The sequence below is a fragment of the Epinephelus moara genome, chromosome 16 (assembly GCF_006386435.1).
Source record: "Epinephelus moara isolate mb chromosome 16, YSFRI_EMoa_1.0, whole genome shotgun sequence".
Taxonomy (NCBI): Eukaryota; Metazoa; Chordata; class Actinopteri; order Perciformes; family Serranidae; genus Epinephelus; species Epinephelus moara.
Window position 1 is genome coordinate 48,306,122 of NC_065521.1, and position 19,052 is coordinate 48,325,173.

Below are 19,052 nucleotides of genomic sequence, written 5' to 3' on the forward strand. Positions count from 1 at the left end.
CGACAACTATTTGATGGATGACCATGAAATGTGAATACATCATTGTTCCCCTCAGGATGAATTATAATAAATGGTGTAGCACCATCATCAGGTCAAAATTTTAATTAATCCAACATTATAGTTTATGACCAAATTGTCACAAAGTCTGCTTCTCTCTTCCTCTCTCCAGCCTCCTCCTCAGGTCCCTGCATTGCCATTCTCCATCCATCCACCAGATGCCCTCAGACTCTCCCACCTGTCCCGATCACATGACTTCCCCACCCACCTGCTCACCTGTTTCCACTTTCCCTCGTCAGCCCTGCTGTAAACAACTGCCCCATTTTCACTCATTGCTTTGTGCCTTCCTGTCCAGCCTCCTGAACCCTGGAATCTGGACCCTGTACCTGCTGCCTGTAAGCTCACACACCTTCATCCTAACAATAAATCCCTGAACTGATCCTGTCTGCCCAGTTTGGGTCCTGTCTCTTGTTGCCTCGCACTCACCTGACAGCCTGACAGCTATTTGTGTCAGGAAGGCGCCTGATTCCTAATCCTAATTGCATTTTTGTGGTTTATTTATAGCATATATTAACATACTTTTTGGCTTTTCTTTGTAGTAATCTCGGTTTGTGTTTTATATTGCTTGTTTTAGAGCTGTATATTTTTTATTTTGTATTTTTGTTCTATGTAGTGTGTCTGTAGCTTATGTTGCTACCTGTCTTTCCTTACTTTGGTTGCTAAGGTCCTCTGTGCAACAGTTTAACAACCTTTCAGCAAGTCTTTAAGTATAGGACCAAGATAAGGAGAAAAATCCAAAGACTTGAGGATGTTTTGTACAACAAAGTCAGATCACACTTATGTTTGCTTCTATTTCATAACAGGTGAGAATAATAAATAAATCTCACACTAATAAGTCATGTAATGGTTTAGTAATGATACTCCGAGCCTGCGTGTTTGGTTTTGCATTTTGCCAGTTATTATAGGCCCAGGCTTGGCCAGTTTAAAGTACTTTACTCATTTTTTAAACTAGTGTGATGGTAGTAGTATCATAACACATACCCAAAGACATGATTCAAGGCCGATCAGGGCGAATTTTCTCACATATCTCATCTTGAATCACCAGAAATGGCTTCAAAATAATAGAATGCCACATTGGCGTCAGTATTTTTGAATTAAATTGTAACTAAAGGTTATGAAATTAAACACAGAGAGTAGTTGAGCTCATACTTGATTTCAGGGCACTGCTAAATTTGGCACATGTTCTGCACAGTCACATCACGCTTCTTAAACTACTTTTTTCCCGATCAGAGCAAACTGTTATTAACATTGTGTAACAGACATATCATTCACTAACACAGATTTTACTCATGTTCTTAGAATATTGTTGCTACACAATATGTCCAGTTTCTAGAGACATAAATTCTTTTTACTTAATTCATCATGTCTTTTTTTTTTTTTTAGTTCCTGAACCAACTTTACGATGTGGTGTGGCGAACAGCAATGTGACAAGATGACAGTGAAGAATGTGAGTTAACAGTTAAGTGGTCTCTTGTTACATTCACATTCATGTCTGCGTTTGAAACAAGCGGCAACCTCCAGGGCTGACGAGTGGAGCCACTGCAGTAGTGCCAAAAACAGCAGTTCATCAATTGGCCACTTGAGGCTGGTTGCAAATTTTTTTTATGATGATCCCCAAATGTTATTAAGGCTTAAAGTTCTGCATAATTAAGGGCATGGCCACTTTGACTGGCAGGCTGTCTGCTCAGCCTCACCACAGGCCTCTCAACTTGACCTCCTGACTGTGTTTCAAGGTGTTGCTTGTCAGCCTGTCAGAGATTTTTTTTGTACAAATATTGGATAAATAATGAAGCTTGCTGTGCAGATCATTTTATCAACTGACAAGACACCAGTACTCCAGTTTTTTGGTGAATGAAATTCTATTATCATTTTATTCATATGTTAGCGCTAATTAGCATGTATCTTTGCTTTTCTGGCTTGTTAGCTTAGCTCGTTGTCTCGCTATCTAGCCACCAACCGGCATGCACCAAAGTTCAAACGTAATACAGAAGTGTTAGAATTTAGGGAGGTAATACTTTTCAACAAAGGGTGTCTGTGTGAGGCTGGAAGACAAAGCTTCACCACGTTGATGTTAGTTAGCCAAAGTAATGCTGTGTAATTCAAACCCTTACAGTGTATTATCAGTTTATAATCTGGTGTTCATGATTGTGACGTCTGGGAAAGTCTTTTCTTTTATATTTGAGGTTTGAAACCATGTTCTTCTCTTTTATATTTGAGGTTTGAAACCATGTTGAACCAACACAGTTTACGTTCCTTGTCCAAACTGTCAGCAAGAAAAGTCAAAGAGTTCATTCTGTGCACACAGAGCTTTTCGTAGATTGAGATTTCTCACACTAGATGACATTTCTAATTATCTCACACACATTGCAGAAGTTTGGGTGGGCACGGGTGGGTAAAGAAAATACTATAATTTACGGGCAGCGGCGTGAATTGCAGTGGGTTTCCAAAAGGTGCCAGTCACATGATAGTAACTAAAAAAAAAACAAATTTTACAATGGTATCAGATTGCTTTTGAGATTTTATTTCATGTTCCAGTTGTTCTCTCTGTGTCTGAGCTCTGGTCCCAGTGATCTCTTTGACCCCAGACTGCAGAGCCAGGTGGTGGTGGTGGTGGTGGTGCAGTGTACCTTGGCAGTGTCCTCCGCCTCTTGTTAGAGCATATTACACATGGCAGGGGATCTGGGGCCCTTCCTGGAACCAACAACAGCTGGAGATGAATCCTGGCTCTGCTGCCACTGTTCTCCATTTTTGTTTAATCTGTGTTCTGCTCAGTCTTTCCCCAAGGCGTGCTTATTTAAGCTTTTTATTGTGTTTTATCAAAACAGCATCAGGAAAGGCAGGAGGGATGCCAAAACATGTGCTCCAGTAAGGCAGCCTCAAGTTCTTAAATAAAGGGCTCAGATACTAATATTGATTTAGAAAGAATGAATTGGGAAAAACTTTATTTAAAGGTCCAGTGTATAGAATTTAGAGGGGTGTATTGGCAGAATTGGAATATAAATATGTTTTCTGTAGTGTGTAATCATCTGAAAATACCTTAGACTGAGCCGTTTATATCTATGTAGAGCAGGTAGTCGTCCATTATTCAGTGATTTTACCAGTTTAAATCATTGTCCATTTGTTTTGGATAATTTGGCTCCAGGTAAAAAACCTCCGTGATGCAGACATCGAAGGCCGAGAGCGAAGAGCGAAAAAGTGCCACACATCAACCCTTTTTTCGTCATCATTTTTCCCATTGTCCAATCGGATGATTTGAGAGGCGGGCCTTCTGTGGTGGTCACGACAACAAGTTTACAGTTGTTAAACATTGGAGGAGAAACTGGTGGTAGCGGTTGCTGGATACCCAGAGCTGTACAGCCCGACGCTAGACAGCAGGTTGTCAAACTGCCCCTGGTCATCCTAAAATATGCCTGGAAACATCCATCATGGAGGAGAAGCTCCTGGACCAACTGGTGGTACTCCCCATGATCCACCCTCTTTTTTAGGGTCTCATGTACCCACACAGATCTCTGTTTATCTGCTGACAGCCTCTCACCCTCAACCAGAGCTACAGACAGCACCCTCTGCCTCAACATTTTAGGAACTAGATACTAGTTACTGTGAAAAAACAAAATCAAACAAAAAACGGTAGATTGATTACACAGGAAGGTTAGGGTAAGAAGGTGTTGGGATGGTTGCCTGGCAACAATAAAAAGGCATTCAATTAAAAAGGCAGTACAGTGTGCCTCACATTTTGCAACCTGCAATTTAAGTATACATGCAGGATACTTCTGGGGTCATACATATGTATACCTTCTAATTTAAATGTTTGTATATGTGTTTTACAGGAAATGTTAAAAATACTGCACATTTTAGACAATTAAATTGTCCTTTCATCTCCATTATACACATCATGATGTAATGTGTCATAACTAACTTATTATATATGTTTACACAGTGCTTATAAATGATAAAGTTAGGGTGTTAAAGTGTTCAACATTTCTTTCATGAAACAAATCAGACTTGAATTTAAACTTCTGAACAACGGCCAGTAAAATATGTCATGATTTCAGCTCTGAAAGATAATTTCCTGTGATTGTGATTGTCTCTCAGTGGAGAGAAACTAGAAAAGAGACAGACTGTAAGTTTATAAAAAAGGAAGAAGAAAAAGAAGAGGACACATACAGGAGGGTTTTGTGTTGGTCCAGTAAAAACTCTCTGCCACACATACTTTGGCTTGTTTGCAAAGGCTCGTGTTGGAGCGAGGATCTCCCCGTCTCTCTCTGCTCTGTGAAAGGATCCACTGATGAAGGTATGACACTCAGCTCTTTTCTTCTTTGTGTAACAAATGTGCTCACTGATGATTGTTTGACTATACATGTTGAATGTTTTTCCATAAGGTTATGACCACATGTTGAATTCTCCTCATTATGTGTTTGTATTTATAAGGGTTCATTTAAAAAAACAGATACATCAGTTTTTATTCATTCTCATGAATCATGTCTTTTGTGCACTCCAGGGAACATCAGTTAATCTGGTGTTAGTTTATTCATTTTAAAAGTTAAAAACAATATGTGGATATTTTGTTAATGTTAATGAGAGCATAACATAACTATGTATCCAGGTTTTTGATTCATAGATAGTTAGATAGACAGAAGGACAGACAGAAGGACAGGTAGGTAGGTAGGTAGGTGGATGAATGGATAGATGGATAGATGGATGGATAGATGATAGATGATTGATAGACAGACAGACGGAGGGATGGAGGGATGGATGGGTAGAAAGACAGATAGATGGATAGATGGATAAATGGATGATTGGATGGATGGATAGATGGATAGGTAGAAAGATGGATAGATAGATGAATGGATAGATGGTAGATAGATGGATAGATGGATGGATATATAGATGGATAGATGATAGATGGATGGATGGATGGATGGATAGGTAGAAAGATGGATAGATAAATGAATGGATAGATGGATATATAGATGGATAGATGGATAGATGGATAGATGGATGGATAGATGGATAGATGGATGATATATAGATGGATGATTGGAAGGATGGGTAGGTAGAAAGATGGATGGATGGATGGATGGATGGATAGGTAGAAATATGGATAGATAAATTAATGGATAGATGGATATATAGATGGATAGATGGATGATTGGAAGGATGGATAGGTAGAAAGATGGATAGATAGATGGATAGGTAGAAAGATGGATGGATGGATGGATGGATAGATGATAGACAAACAGGGATGGATGGATAGATGGATAGATAGATAAGAAGGATAGATAAATGATAGATAGATAGTTAGAGAAAGGTAGAAGGATAGATGGATGATGGATGGATGGGTATGTCATGTCGAAGTATCTGATGAGTATAGTATGAGTAGAGAGTTACAGTGCCAGAAAAGGTCAAGATATGTTTGATTATTTAACAGGTTCAAATCAAGAAGACTGTAGTTGTAGAAAGAATACATGTATGAATCCCTAAATAAGTATAATTGATGGTCATTTTTTATTCCTTAAAGTATCCTAATTGATGGACACCTGAGCTTCTCTTACTTTTACGATATGTTTTAGCATTTTTCTGCTCATTGTTTTGGTTTTATGGACCAAAACTGTTTTGGTTCTCTCCCAGCACTCTCCTCCAGAGATGGGGACTCGAGTCATTGTGACTTGGACTCAAGTCGACTCGAGTCACTGTTTTGATGACTTGTGACTTGACTTTCCAAAAAATAAAAGACTTGAGACTTGACTCGGACTTGGAAGTTAAAGACTCGGGACTTGACTTGAGACACGATGACTTGAATGACTTGAGTGTTATTCACATCATGTTTTCGGTTAGAATATAAAATTAATAAATTAATTTAAAAAATAATGTTGATTACCCGGTACGAGCACAGGCTGAGAATGGCGTCATGATTGGATCACTACCCTGTCAATCAGTCATGCCCTCTCTACGTACCTTACGTGTTTATTGGAGAAACAGGCCCTCTTATATCAGATAGGCATTAACATGTAAGCGGGAGGGGTACCGAGAGTCATTGTCTTTGGCTTTCGGAATTACCATTATTATGGCAAAAGACGAACAGCACAGTGCAAGACATGCGGCATAAACATCTAGGACAGCAAGGCGACAACTTCAAACTTTGTTCGTCATTTGAAGAGCCCTTCTGCCCAGTAAGTGCTTGTCAATTAGCTAATATTATCTGGTTAGTCGGTAGTTAGCTAACGTTAACTTGATACGATACGGGGGTGTTCGGTTTGGTGGAACTTGTTTTTTAATTTATTTGCTAACATTAACCCCAGAAAACGTGAGCGAACATTCCCACCTGTTCATCACAAGACCAGCTGTACGTTTTATGAACGAGCAACACAGGGTTAAATGAGCTAAATGGGTGAGTGTGTGTGTGTGTGTGTGTGTGTGTGCGCGCGTGCGCGCGCGCACATGGGGGTCGTCCCTGCAAAGTAAACATTGCAGCGACGAAGTCAATGTTTACTAACAGTTACTTATATCTTGTCTTTTCACTTTATTAAGCTCAGATTCTGCAGGTAAAATTACAATAATAAGGTGACTTGACTTGGACTTGACTTGCCCAAGAAAAAATGACTTGGGACTTACTTGAGACTTGAAGGTTAAGACTTGAGACTTACTTGAGACTTGCACATGTGTGACTTGGTCCCATCTCTGCTCTCCTCAGACCTGACGGACTGATTCACTAAAGTAAACTATCAGAGGATCCACATCTTCTAAAATATGGGGTGAAATATCCTTAAAAAACATAATTCATGCAGAAGAGAGTTTAAGGAAATTTAATTGGTTAGAACATCAGGTGTTATGTGACTTTTAAAATATGTTTTTAGTGCAAAAGGACAACAGGTGTTATGTGACTTTACTGACATGTTGTTTTATCAGCAGGTGAAATGTAATAATTTCATACTCAAACTTTTTCATTCTTTTTGAATGAATAAAATTAATCAGCCACCTGTTTTAATATTTGTCATCTAAAATGAGCTGAAATCAGCAAAAACTGTGTGTAATCATCAAACTCCCCACTACTGTGAGACTCTTTCAACACCAGTGTGATAATGATGTAAACTCGTCTCCTCCGCAGAGTCGTGCAGGGAGGTGGTGCAGCTGCAGCCTCCTCCTCCCCCTCCTCCTCCTCCTCCACAGGCCTCAGATGGCTGCTGCCTGTGTTCAGCTCCTGTTGGCTGCCACCGTGTGGAAGATGCCTCACATGGGAGCTGCTGCTGCAGCCGCGTTGTCGAGCTCCACAGAGCTGCTCAACATGACCGGAGCTGGAGCTGAGACAGACTTCAGGATGCTCAGTGGAGCCGTCAGCAGACGTAAACGAGCCATTTCATCCAGAGAGATCAGTGCTCTGCTGGATTATCACAACCGGGTCCGCTCTCAGGTTTTCCCCCCCGCAGCTAATATGGAGTTCATGGTGAGGAAACACTGAGTCAGACTAGGGGCCACTGGTAAAATGTAACTAAGTACATTTACTCTACTACTTCAACTCTGTTGCATTTTTGAGACAGTTAGTTTAGTTACTTTGCAGATTCAAATTAATAATTGAAAATATAAATCAACTAATAATGACATAGAGCCAAGTGGAAGTTAAAAAGGAACAAAACTGAAACAACACATTCTTGCTTATTCTGTGGTACAAAAAATTTAAAAGACAGCGAGTAGCAGTTGTATGTTTTAGTTCAGTGGTTTTCAATTGGTGGGTCACGGTCCAAACAACACATTCTCACTGCGACCTCGTCACATATCAAAGTTTGGTCGTGGACTTTCCACGTCCACATACGACGTGCAAGGTACCCTGGATGTGTTGGTTGTTGACGTTCTGGGACGCCGTGTCAAGTTCTGCCTGTTACATGTATTGTCTTCTGTCAAAATACACTTCTGACGCTTCTGTCTCTTTCAAAATAAAAGCACTACGTCGGTACGTCCTTCAACAACTAACACATAGTTGGGTTTAGGACAAAGGAATAGGGTTTGGCTTTAGAATCTTACGGGACACGAACACCTCTCTCTCGAGTGAAAGTCTGTGTTTGTTGGACCCATCCACCACCCCTCCCACTTGCCTGCCCCAGTCAGACTTTCGCCGCCTCGACTTTGTCCCGCCGCATGTCCCCCTTACACCACCAAGCACCTTAAAACTATAATGGCAATCAGCCGTGTATCACGCCGACGTTAAAGGATGCCTTTTTTCGTTGGTTTCTGATGCCACAAGTCACTGTCCAAGCACAAGATTTCAACAACTTTGGAGTGAGACCGGTCTCGTCCAAAAGTGGGTCGAGGGTCCGTTCTGAATAGACCGCAAGTGACTCGAAAACATGTCAAGTTAGTAAAAAACTGGTTTTATTTTTTGAAAAAGAGTGAATTTTCGGCACAGAGCTTTCATCTTCAGGTGCCATCTCCTGCTGACAGACAGCCACTTCACAGAGACATTAAACTAGCTTGACGACATGGACAAATGCAAGTATGACGCTGAATATATTAAACTGTGTGGACCTTGAACTAACAACCAAGGAGAAATCTGGACCCCGTGGCTGTACGAGTTGGGAACCACTGTTTTAGTCTATTTTAAAGCAGCTGTGCGGAACTTTTCGTTTTCGTTGATTATAGCGCCCCTTTGGTTGGAGCGGTATGACACCCACAGCCTGGTGTCGTAAAATTCCGACTGCAGCCGGCAATTACCGCATGCATTTGTTTTGGAGAGCGAGAGGATTAACTAACGTCAGGTCAGTCCAAGTAATTAGTTGATACAGCAAAATTACTCAGTAAATTCTCCTGTCGTGTTTCTGTTCTGATCTAATCTAATCTGTTCTGTATTTTGAGCTACTAAAGCTACCGTAGTAGTGTGAGCCTCAAGTTATTCTGGGTAATGTAGTAACCGTTGTTGTGCTATTGGAAACAATGAGAAGCAGCCGTGTACGTTCGGTGTAAGGAGGAATAAACAGCTAACAAGTCATCTGCTGAGTCCGCATTATTATGTGAAAAGAATACTCTGACGATTTGGGAGTTATGCCCTTTCTCTATCATTTTCATATTGAGACAGCGGTTAGCATGGCACTTGTAGGGGGTCAGTACATCTTGCGCGGAGGGATACACCGGTGAGCAACAGCTGCAGCTGGCTCTGGGACAGGTACGCTAGGTCACTCGGTAAAAGCAAACAAAGAGACGACACGGACGATATTACTCACCCGACTGAAAGCTGTCCATCAGCTCCTGCAGGCCTGGGGCGTTTTTTCCAGTTTATCTTAGAAACATGAAAAAAGTTTCAATCACGCCAGGATTAGTGATTACTGCAAAGTTTTCATTCCTTGTGATGCACTCTCTGCGGCGCTTTTCCTCCTGATGATATATCTCCCCAACGATGGTAGCACCGAGGGAGCGGAGGATTCAGCCTCTCTTCTCGCCCGCTCAGCATGCAACACATGGAGTTCCTCGTCTGTGTACTCCGGCTCAAACAGGTATGGCTCTGGATCTGTGTCCGCTACAAGAAACTCTTCAAACTGTGTCCGCTACAAGAAACTCTTCAAAATCGCGTTTAAAGTCGTCCATTGCAGCTACTAAAATCCTGAGATATTGCTAGGCTAAATAAACAGCTGAGTTTTGTTTACAAGCTACATCTGTGCCTGCTCACCGGTGTATCCCTCCGCAGATCACAGCGCAGGACGTACTGACAGCGCAATGCTAACCGCTGAGACCCAGCCACTGGACGTACAGACACAAAAAAGATATCGATCATGACGTACAGACACAAAAAAGATATCGATCATGTTGTCTCAGTATGAAAATGATAGAGAAAGGGCATACCTCCCAAATGGTTGGAGTATTCTTTTATGTGAAGATACACAGTGAAGACATAACATAATCCTAACACAGCAAAGCTGTTACCTGCAGCCTTCGCTTGCAAAGCTAACGCTACTAACGTTAGGTCAGTCCAAGTAATTAGTGGAAACATGCTAACATGCTAACGTTACACACAAATTAGTAGTAAAGTAAGACCTGTTCATAAATGTTCTGGTGTAGCTCTGAATTTCTTATAAACTGAGGACAACTGCCTGCTGTATATTTGTGTTCATGGTCACAGTCACAGATAATTTTACATGATGCTCCTTCGTTATCCGCCATGACATCAAAAGTACAACTAAGTCCTCATAGATACATCTCTGGTAAAACTGTTAGGTGTTATGTGTTCAGTAATGCCCACTGCGTACTGCTTACTCGAAGAACACTGTAAACACGGCTCCTTCTTCTGTGGTGTAATCGCTGCGGGCCGCTGCGGGCGAGCAGAATCACTTCCGCCTCGGGTGCCGTATTCTGGTTTGCTGACTTCCGCTGTGTGTCCGACCTGAGTGAGGCTACGCTAAATAGACATATAGAGAAAGGCTTTTTTGTCGCTGTTGGGTTCAAATAAATATGCGGATCTTCAAAGGGGGGTGATACGAACTAGGGCCAGTTTTATTAATGGTAAAAAGTTCCGCACAGCTGCTTTAAGATAAAGAGCAGAGTCCGTTTTTCTTGTTGTTTTCTCACAGAACTGAGTAAAAAAAAAAAACATCTCTGTCTTTTCCTTTCTCTGTCATGGCTCTACAGCTCTGGGACGAGGGGCTCGCTAAGTCAGCTGACTCCTGGGCTTTACGATGCGTTTGGGATCACGGTCCGACGCAGGCTATGAGATATTTGGGCCAAAACCTGTCAATCACTTCAGGAAGGTAGTGCAGACTACAAAACCAGCCAAGCTCTTGGTGCACTATGGTGTTGACACTGAATTGAACACACTAAACATGTATGTATAAATGAATGATTGATTGTGTGTTGGATGTGACAGGTACCAGTCCATCACTGATCTGGTCCGGTCCTGGTACAATGAGAGGCATCACTTCTCCTACCCGAACAGATGCAGTGGATCAGTGTGCTCTCACTACACTCAGGTAGAAGATTTTCTCTTTGGACTGAGGAGGGGTCGAGATGGATTTGTTTATTTTGTGCATTCAAAGAGAGCATAGACTGAATAAACCCCCCCTGCTAGAAATGGGGTTGAATTGAATGGGTCCAATAAACACCGACTTTCATGTCATGGTTTGAGTTGAAGGTGTGAGAAAGAATAGTGTCAGTAACATTGTTAACACTGTGCTACATTACAGAGAAATACAAAACCGTACTAATGAACCTTCATTAATATAGGCCTATATTTTATCTACAAGTGCACGTCACACACTGAGCGAGCCGCCTGTTAATGACGCTGTGGGCTAATGGACATGTAGCTACTTCCATGTTTCAGGTGATACGTCATGTTTGTAGTCGACCAATGAAGATGAGTTTACATATCACCTTGGGTTCGTCCTTCACCTTCTCAAAATGATCCCACACTTTGGATTTCCTGCCCGACATGTTATTAACTAGCCTGTGGAATAACCGCAGGTACCAGCCCTGGAAATTAACCTGACTCCTGTCTGACTGCTGAGCGTGGACACTTCCTGTGTCTGTCCTTTCAAATTATATTCCCACATGGTCCAGTCATATAGGTTTTGATTTATTTTTAAAGGTGCAGCTCTGACCTGTGACTTGCTGACTAATGACCTTCTCTGGTCGACTAACATTTGGTCGACAATTAGGGGGCAGCCTTATTTTTCATACAAATGAAATTTCAGATTCAGCCCTCTAAACCCCACCCTGATCATTTTTGTACAGTCCCTTATGATGAATTGACAAATCTTTTTATGACGCCTTTGTCAGTGCATATATGACATTGGTTGACTTATGCCTTTTTTAAAATGTGGACATTTGCATGGTTTCAGCATCAGAATGTGTTTTGTGTTTCCTCTCAGATGGTGTGGGCGAGCACCAACAGAGTGGGATGTGCTGTCAGGAAGTGCTCAAACATGTACGTGTTTGGAAGCACATGGAGGGAGGCAACGCTGCTCGTCTGCAACTACTCTGTAAAGTAAGAAGAGCTTTAAGGAGGAGTTTGACTTTTTTTTTAGAAATACATTTTCTTGCCGAGAGTTAAATGAAAATATCAAAAGACTGGAAACGAGGGATACCAGCTATCCTGGCTCTGTTCAAAGGCAACAAAATCTGCTAATGAGATAAGCTAAACAGCTGCTGGCTGTGGCTTCATATTCAGCGTAGAGATATGAACATTTTAATGAATTTCCCATTTAACTCTTGGCAAGAGGAATGAGTGTATCTCCACAAACGTTAATGTATTCCATTAGTTCTATCAGGGAGGACACACATGAGTCAGTTGTCAAAATATAAGGCACACTTTGTCTTCTTTATCTCCTTCCTCCTAACTAGTGGTGGACTGAAGACATTTACTACATTTAAGTATACTTGGGTACAGTTTTAAGGTATTTTACCTCAGTACTACTTACTTTAAATATGATGCATTGCTGCATTAAGTCTTGTGTGAGACCATGAGACACAGTACTGTCCTGCCCACAGTGGCAACAAGGCCAAGCACTCGTGGCTGTGGCTTACCCGTCATAGGTGAACCAGTCCTCTATCATTTACCATACTTTCACCATACCACACTTGCTTTTTTCAAGTTTCATCAAATCTGAAATGTTTATTCCCTGTCAGTTACCTCCTCTATTTGAGGAGGCAAAGGCCACGCTGGTCCAATTTTTCTCACTGCTCTCCTTTTTTTAATATACAAAGGGCACATATTGACAGCGTGACCTTTTTATGGGTGATGCCCCGTAGTGATATTCCGCGTAACTGGGGGCGTTTGCGTGACAGCCTTCCTCAGCACAGTTATGGTTCTGCATCCCCTTCAGTCTTTCCTTCTGCTCTCTCTCCAGTTTTTCCTTCTGCTCTCTCTCCAGTCTTTCCTTCTCTCTCCTCAGCCTTTCCCTCTCTTCTACCCTCTTCACCTTCTGCTCCAGTGTGTATTTTTTGTAGACCAGCCACCTCCTTCTTTCGAGCAGGCTCCGAATTTTTATATTCAGTTGTATCTCTTTCTCTGGTGTGCAGCCAGCTGAAACTAAAAACATATAAAAAGTCTGGAGTTCAGTTGTACACCTGCATACCTACGCAGTTGTTACAACATACATGTTGTTAAGTGAGATTAGTGGGTTAGCCGGCTTTCTTCTAGCTTAACTGAGTAGAATCACTTTGTTCTCCATGATGATTATTTGAGTTATAGTAGGGATTCATGTGCCCACTCTAAGATTAAAACAAGGCCTGACAGGCTAATAAATGATGAGAACAGGCCTGAACAGGACAACACCAGGCAACTTTGCCAGTTTTAAATCCTTTTGTGCCAGGTACATACTACATGATATCAACCCCATTATAGCATGACACAGTGTCATACGGTGTCGGCTCGGATCGTGAACGACGGTGAGTGTCGTCATAGTAGAGGACAACCAACGCCACGTCTGGGACGCCTCAGGATGTTCCAACAGAAAGTCTAGTATGTTTGATTTTCTTTTTGTCATTCACGACTTCTCCCGTTACAACCATGACTTTGACCAACAGAAGCACAGAGCGATCCGCTGCTGCTTGTATGTCATCAATTCCCCAGCCTTTTTGATATTTGCTCCAGTGACGTTACCGCACAGAGTAAAAAGGAAAAATGATGGCGTCAAAAAGCAGAGGCACTTTAGCAACCTGGTGAGTACCGCCATTAGCATCAAGCTAGCAAAGAATGTTACTTATTCGGGTCCATGTCATTGGTCTGACATCCCATTAGTCTGATGTTGTTCCGATATGTGATTATTACTGTATTTGTGTACCACAGAGGATTAGCAAACGCAACAAAAGTAGGCTACTGGCCGAGATACGGCTTATGTGTTTGCCACTTTCTTTTTCATTTTAACCCACACCATGATCTTTTCCTGACCCTAACCAAGTGGTTTTTGTGCCTAAACCTAACCAGACCTTAACCACAGGGCATCATGATGATTTCGGAACAACGGGACTTCGGAACAATGGGTTTAATATGGTTGGAACAATGGGATGTCGGACCAATGGGCAGACCCCACTTATTCATAATGGAGGATATATAAAGTAATACAATTTTAAAATATAGTGGCGGGGCTTTTACTCACCACAGCTGCAGAGGCTACCAGCTTCATTTAAACGGATTTATTATTCCACTGTATCTTTATATTTTTACTTTTTATCCGCTCCTGTTTGCCTTGATAAAGATAATGCATCGCGCCATCATTTCAAACTCAACACTTCCTGTATCTGTTTCAAATTAAAGGCCCCTTATAACCTCGGCTGAGAGAATCCCTTCATTTTCTAAAAAGGCTTTTATTGTGAAACATTTGCAGGAACTTCTTGTGGAGGATTCAGTGACTTGCATGTTTGCATACGGAACTTCAAATGTAGCTCCTGCCATCTGCTGGCATTTTTTACGTTACTACAACATTTCGGCTGGCACATGAACAGACACAGTGACTGAAATAATAGTAAGAATAATAAAAATAGGACTAGAATAGTCTGATGACATCACACACATCGCGAAAGAAGACCATGGTGTAGTCTGTCATGTCTGTCGGTCAAGTCACGGCATGATTTTATGACTTGAGTAAAGAATCTGAATATTATACCGGTTGAAGTGAAATTTTATGTGAAAGAATGTCAGTTGACTTTCTTACCTTTATGTCGGAGGCGTCTCTCCTCCTGAATGTTCATCTGGATGTCATCGTCTACAAGGTCTCTCCTTGCATTGTGCCACCAAATGTATAGTCTTGAACACAGGCCCATACTTCTTCTCTCCTCCTGGCTCTCTCTCTCCTTCCTCTCCTCCTTCTCTTTTTCTTTTGTCTCCCTCTTGTCCGCCCCATGTGTTTGTCTCTCCTTCTTCTCTGCCTTCTGTGTCTGAGTCTCCTCCTTCCTCTGTCCTTTTTCTTCAGTTCGCGCCCTCTCAAAACTCTCTTCCAGCTCTCGTTCGTAAATACAGAAGGAGGACACTTTCTGTTTTTTTTCTCTTTCTCTCCTCATCTCATATTCTCTCGCGATCCTGTCCCACTGCTCATCTCTCATTCTCCCCATCCTCTCTCTCTCCTCCTGCTCCTGTCTTTTTCTCTCTTGCCAATCCAGGTGAAATTCGGTAACCCTCTTTACCCTCTCCGACTCCCTCTCCTCTTCTTCCCTGTTCAATCTGTTGATAATTTCCTGGATCCTTCTCCTCCTCCATGTCCTCTCCTGCTCCTGTCTTTCTGTCTCTTCAGTCTCCTGTCTTTCTCTGTCCTTGTCATGAATAGAGGATGGTCTTTCACCACTCTGCTGTGACTCCTCAATCTTTCCTAGAGAAGGAGACCTCTCAAGTTCAGGGTTACAGGATTCAGAGGGGATGTTTTCTGTAGGTGACCATTGTCTCACTTCCCTTTTCATCCCTCTGAGTGCCTTCTGGGAGGTCGAAGGCTTGTCCTCAGAAGACAAAGGGCTCTCACCCCGTCTGTACTCCCTCTGGATCGTAGGAGGATCAAGGTCTGCAGGAGACAAAGGTCTCACAGCCTTTCCTTTGGACTTCTTCTCCTTCGAAGGCTTGTTGTCTTTGGAGGACGACGGGCTCTCATCTCTTCGTCCTTCCTGCCTCTGGGTGGTTGAAGGCTCTTGTTCTGCAGAGGATGAAGGGCTTTCACCCCTTCGTCTGTGCTCCCCCTGGATCGCAGGAGGGTCGAGGTCTCCAGGAGACAAAGGTCTCACAGCCTTTCCTTTGGACTTCCTCTTCTTTGAAGAAGAGTTCCTATCTCCTGGAGACTGAAGTCTTGCAAAGGGATTTCGAAAAATGATTTCGAACATTCTCCCTTTATCCAACGCCAGTTTTGTTCACTGGCGTTGGATAACTGCAGACACAAACACACACAGCCGTTATTTTAGTGATAATCAGATTATTTTTTCACGCAGAAAACTAAGCAAAGTCTTAACTGACTTTCAAACTCCACTACACTTTAAGATAACATCAGATGAAACTGTATTTAGGCAGAGGGGAAGTGTTAAACTGAACAGAAATTAACCCAGAAATATTTATCGTGATCATTGCACTGGGCAACAAGAAAACTTAGTGAAAGTTGATTTTTAAAAACAGGTCGACCAAAAATCTCATTACACCAAACACTTACAGTAAAAAGTTTGAATACAATGCTGTTGTTTCAAATTGAAATTAAGTCGTTAAGATACACAACTGACACATTACACATCTGAAATCATTCCATTCAGTAACAAAGTATAATATAGGTGATAATAATCAGAAAAATCAAAACATTATCTCAGTGCCACAGTGACATCATTGTTTTCTACAGTTTAAGGAGAAGCTTTTTCTGTTACATGACAAGAAACCTTCATTTGTGATCAGCAAACTCAACACAGGAACATCAAAGAGAGGAGTCGTTTAATCTGTCAAAGAAACTGCACGACTTCACATCACAACTTACAGATATTTTGTTTGTAACTGAGGAAAAATACAGTGTACTTGAAAGAAACATGCAAAAATTAAATGTACTCCTCTCCCAACACAGTACAGTTCTACTGAACATTAAGATTCAAGTTAAAAGTAGTTTTAACTCTGCTGAGAAATTTGTCTTACCTCTCCAAGACCTTGTGCAGGAATGAGACCAGAACTGTGTCCATGCGCGTGTTTAAACTCTGACAGTTCTACTGTTCTTTTTTAAACCCAAACAGAGCTTGAATGTAACTAATGTTATTTAAGCATTATCACATGAGAGGGAGTGATGTTATACTCCTATATATATCACAGTACAACATCACAAGCTCGAGTGTGATATTGCTTTTATACAACAGTTCAACAGTTAAATAAGCAAGGCTGATTAAGAAATGTTGAAAAATGAGGACAAAATAGATAATTTAAGCATTTTATTTGTCTTCCGCCAACAAAAATAGTTCCCTCAGGACTCCGCTGTCACCGTTGCTATGTAACGCAGACATGGTGCGCCAGGCACTTACTCTTTATACACATTTATCTGCACATATCCATTAATTGTGCAGCCGGTGAAATAAGTCTCTGGTGACTGCATGGTGGACTGTCGCTTCACAGGCACAGCCGACTCTGCCTTCTGATCTGACAGTATGTTGCTCCATCGTTTCCTGCTCTCCATGGATGGCTTCCAGTAGCTTTTTAACAAGCTCTCAGACTGGCAAGACAAAAGGTAAATTTTAGGGCCCGACTCCTAATTAGAAGACTAACTTTACACATAGGCTGCGTTAAAACAATATCATACCTGTGCCCACTCACTGTCATGATCTCCCTCGCTTCAAGACCCGCATCTGACAGCTTCTGTATGGCAGCCGCCCTGAGGCTGTGATTGGTGTAGATAGCTGTTGTCCCTGCCTCTTTACACATCTTCGGCAGCATCTGTGCGAGTGAGTTTATTCCCAGCGGAGCTTTAGTGTACCAGATATTGTCTGTGTGAGCTGCTGTCATCCTGGGCTTCAGATAAAGGGCATTTGCATCTGGTGGAAGTTTGTTTAAATACTTTTCCAGGGATGCAACGCAACTGCTGACCTAACTGACACTAACCATCAGTTTTGATTTGATTGTTGATTGCAATCAGCTGTGAGGCGGAGTGATACATACACAGTGAAATAACCGCGATGTTGTACTCCAATATCGTCACAGTTTTACTGTCTCTCGACCAATCAGATTGCAGGGCCGGAACTAACTGTTGTATAATAACTTATATTGTTTATTTATTGAAATACTGTACTTAGGTCCTTGTACTTCACTTAAATATTTCCATTTTTATGTCACTGTCAGCAACACTATCACTCGGTTCAAACCCAGGGTGGGGGAGTAGCCCCGTGCAGAGCCTGCATGCTCTCCCTGTGTCAGCGTGGGCTGTCTCCAAGTACTCTGGCTTCCTCCCACAATACATGCAGGTTAATTGGTGACTGTAAATTGCCCGTAGGTGTGAATGATTGTCTGTCTCTACGTGTTTGCCCTGCAACAGTATGGTGACCTGTCCAGGGTGTACCCTGCCCCCCACACAATATGAGCTGGGATAGCCGCCCCCCCCCCCCCCCCCCAACCCCAACAGGATAAGCGGCTTCAGAAAATGATTAAATAAATGAATGAATGAATGCCTCATAGCTAACATTATGTTCTTTTGTGTTTCAGAGGGAACTGGGTCGGAGAGGCTCCCTATAAAAGCGGAAAACCTTGCTCTGTCTGTCCGTCCAGCTATGGCGGCTCCTGCTGGAGAAACCAGTGCTCACCAAACACAAAGCACAGGACACTTAAAAGATATTAACACAACATGTGGTTTTAAATGTGTTTAATGAGAGTAAAGAAGTCACAATACATTTAAAGTCAAGTTTTAACCCACATGAGGGCTGCAGCTGATGCAGCTGTCCAGTTATATTAATGAATGTTTCACACACAGGTGAGTTGGTGTGGTTGTATGTACAGTGTATGTTTATTTTCATTGCTGTTGGTCACTAATATAATAGTACTGAACGCCAAAGAAATGTTTGCCCATTTGTATACTTCTTGAAGACATGATGGAGAGTTTTTGCACTGCTAGTGATTACTGTTTTTGATGCATTAACCAAAAATAAAGCACTTTTGTTGTACAGATCATATGTACTGTAACCTTGGATGTGTTATTGATTCTTTTTCTAACCTGATTTAATATTTGCTGTTTCTTTGTCCATTGTGGAAAAACTGTCAAATCATTCCTGCAGTGACTGTGTTCAACTCACAATTGTCTGTTTGCCTGACTGAACAGTAATTAAGTTATAAATAACCGATGATGCTGTATATCCCTATAAATAATCTGCTGTTCACCTCTGCTGTGTTTATTCACTGCTGCTGCAGGAAATTTTCTGTCCTGTATTTCACCTCATTACATCTCTACATTTAGCCCTCTGAGACTCTGTGCCATAAAACAGGAGACTAATGCTGCTTTTATGGTCCAAAATATGAGGGAATCAGCTGTGCCTCCCAACCGATTCATGAACACACACACACACACACACACACACACACGCACACACACACCACG

At 41.9% G+C, this 19,052-nt stretch overlaps 1 protein-coding gene across 1 annotated transcript; it reads left to right on the forward strand.

The window, feature by feature from the left end:
- Positions 1 to 323: 323 nt before the first annotated feature.
- On the forward strand, positions 324 to 18,626 carry r3hdml (R3H domain containing-like). Its single transcript, XM_050064089.1, has 8 exons — positions 324 to 392; positions 1,441 to 1,504; positions 4,286 to 4,348; positions 7,163 to 7,498; positions 10,666 to 10,784; positions 10,901 to 11,003; positions 11,901 to 12,016; positions 18,167 to 18,626. The coding sequence occupies exons 3-8, from the start codon at positions 4,343 to 4,345 to the stop codon at positions 18,297 to 18,299; spliced, it is 813 nt and encodes a 270-aa protein (XP_049920046.1). The 5' UTR covers positions 324 to 392; positions 1,441 to 1,504; positions 4,286 to 4,342; the 3' UTR covers positions 18,300 to 18,626.
- The last annotated feature ends 426 nt before the right edge of the window (positions 18,627 to 19,052 follow it).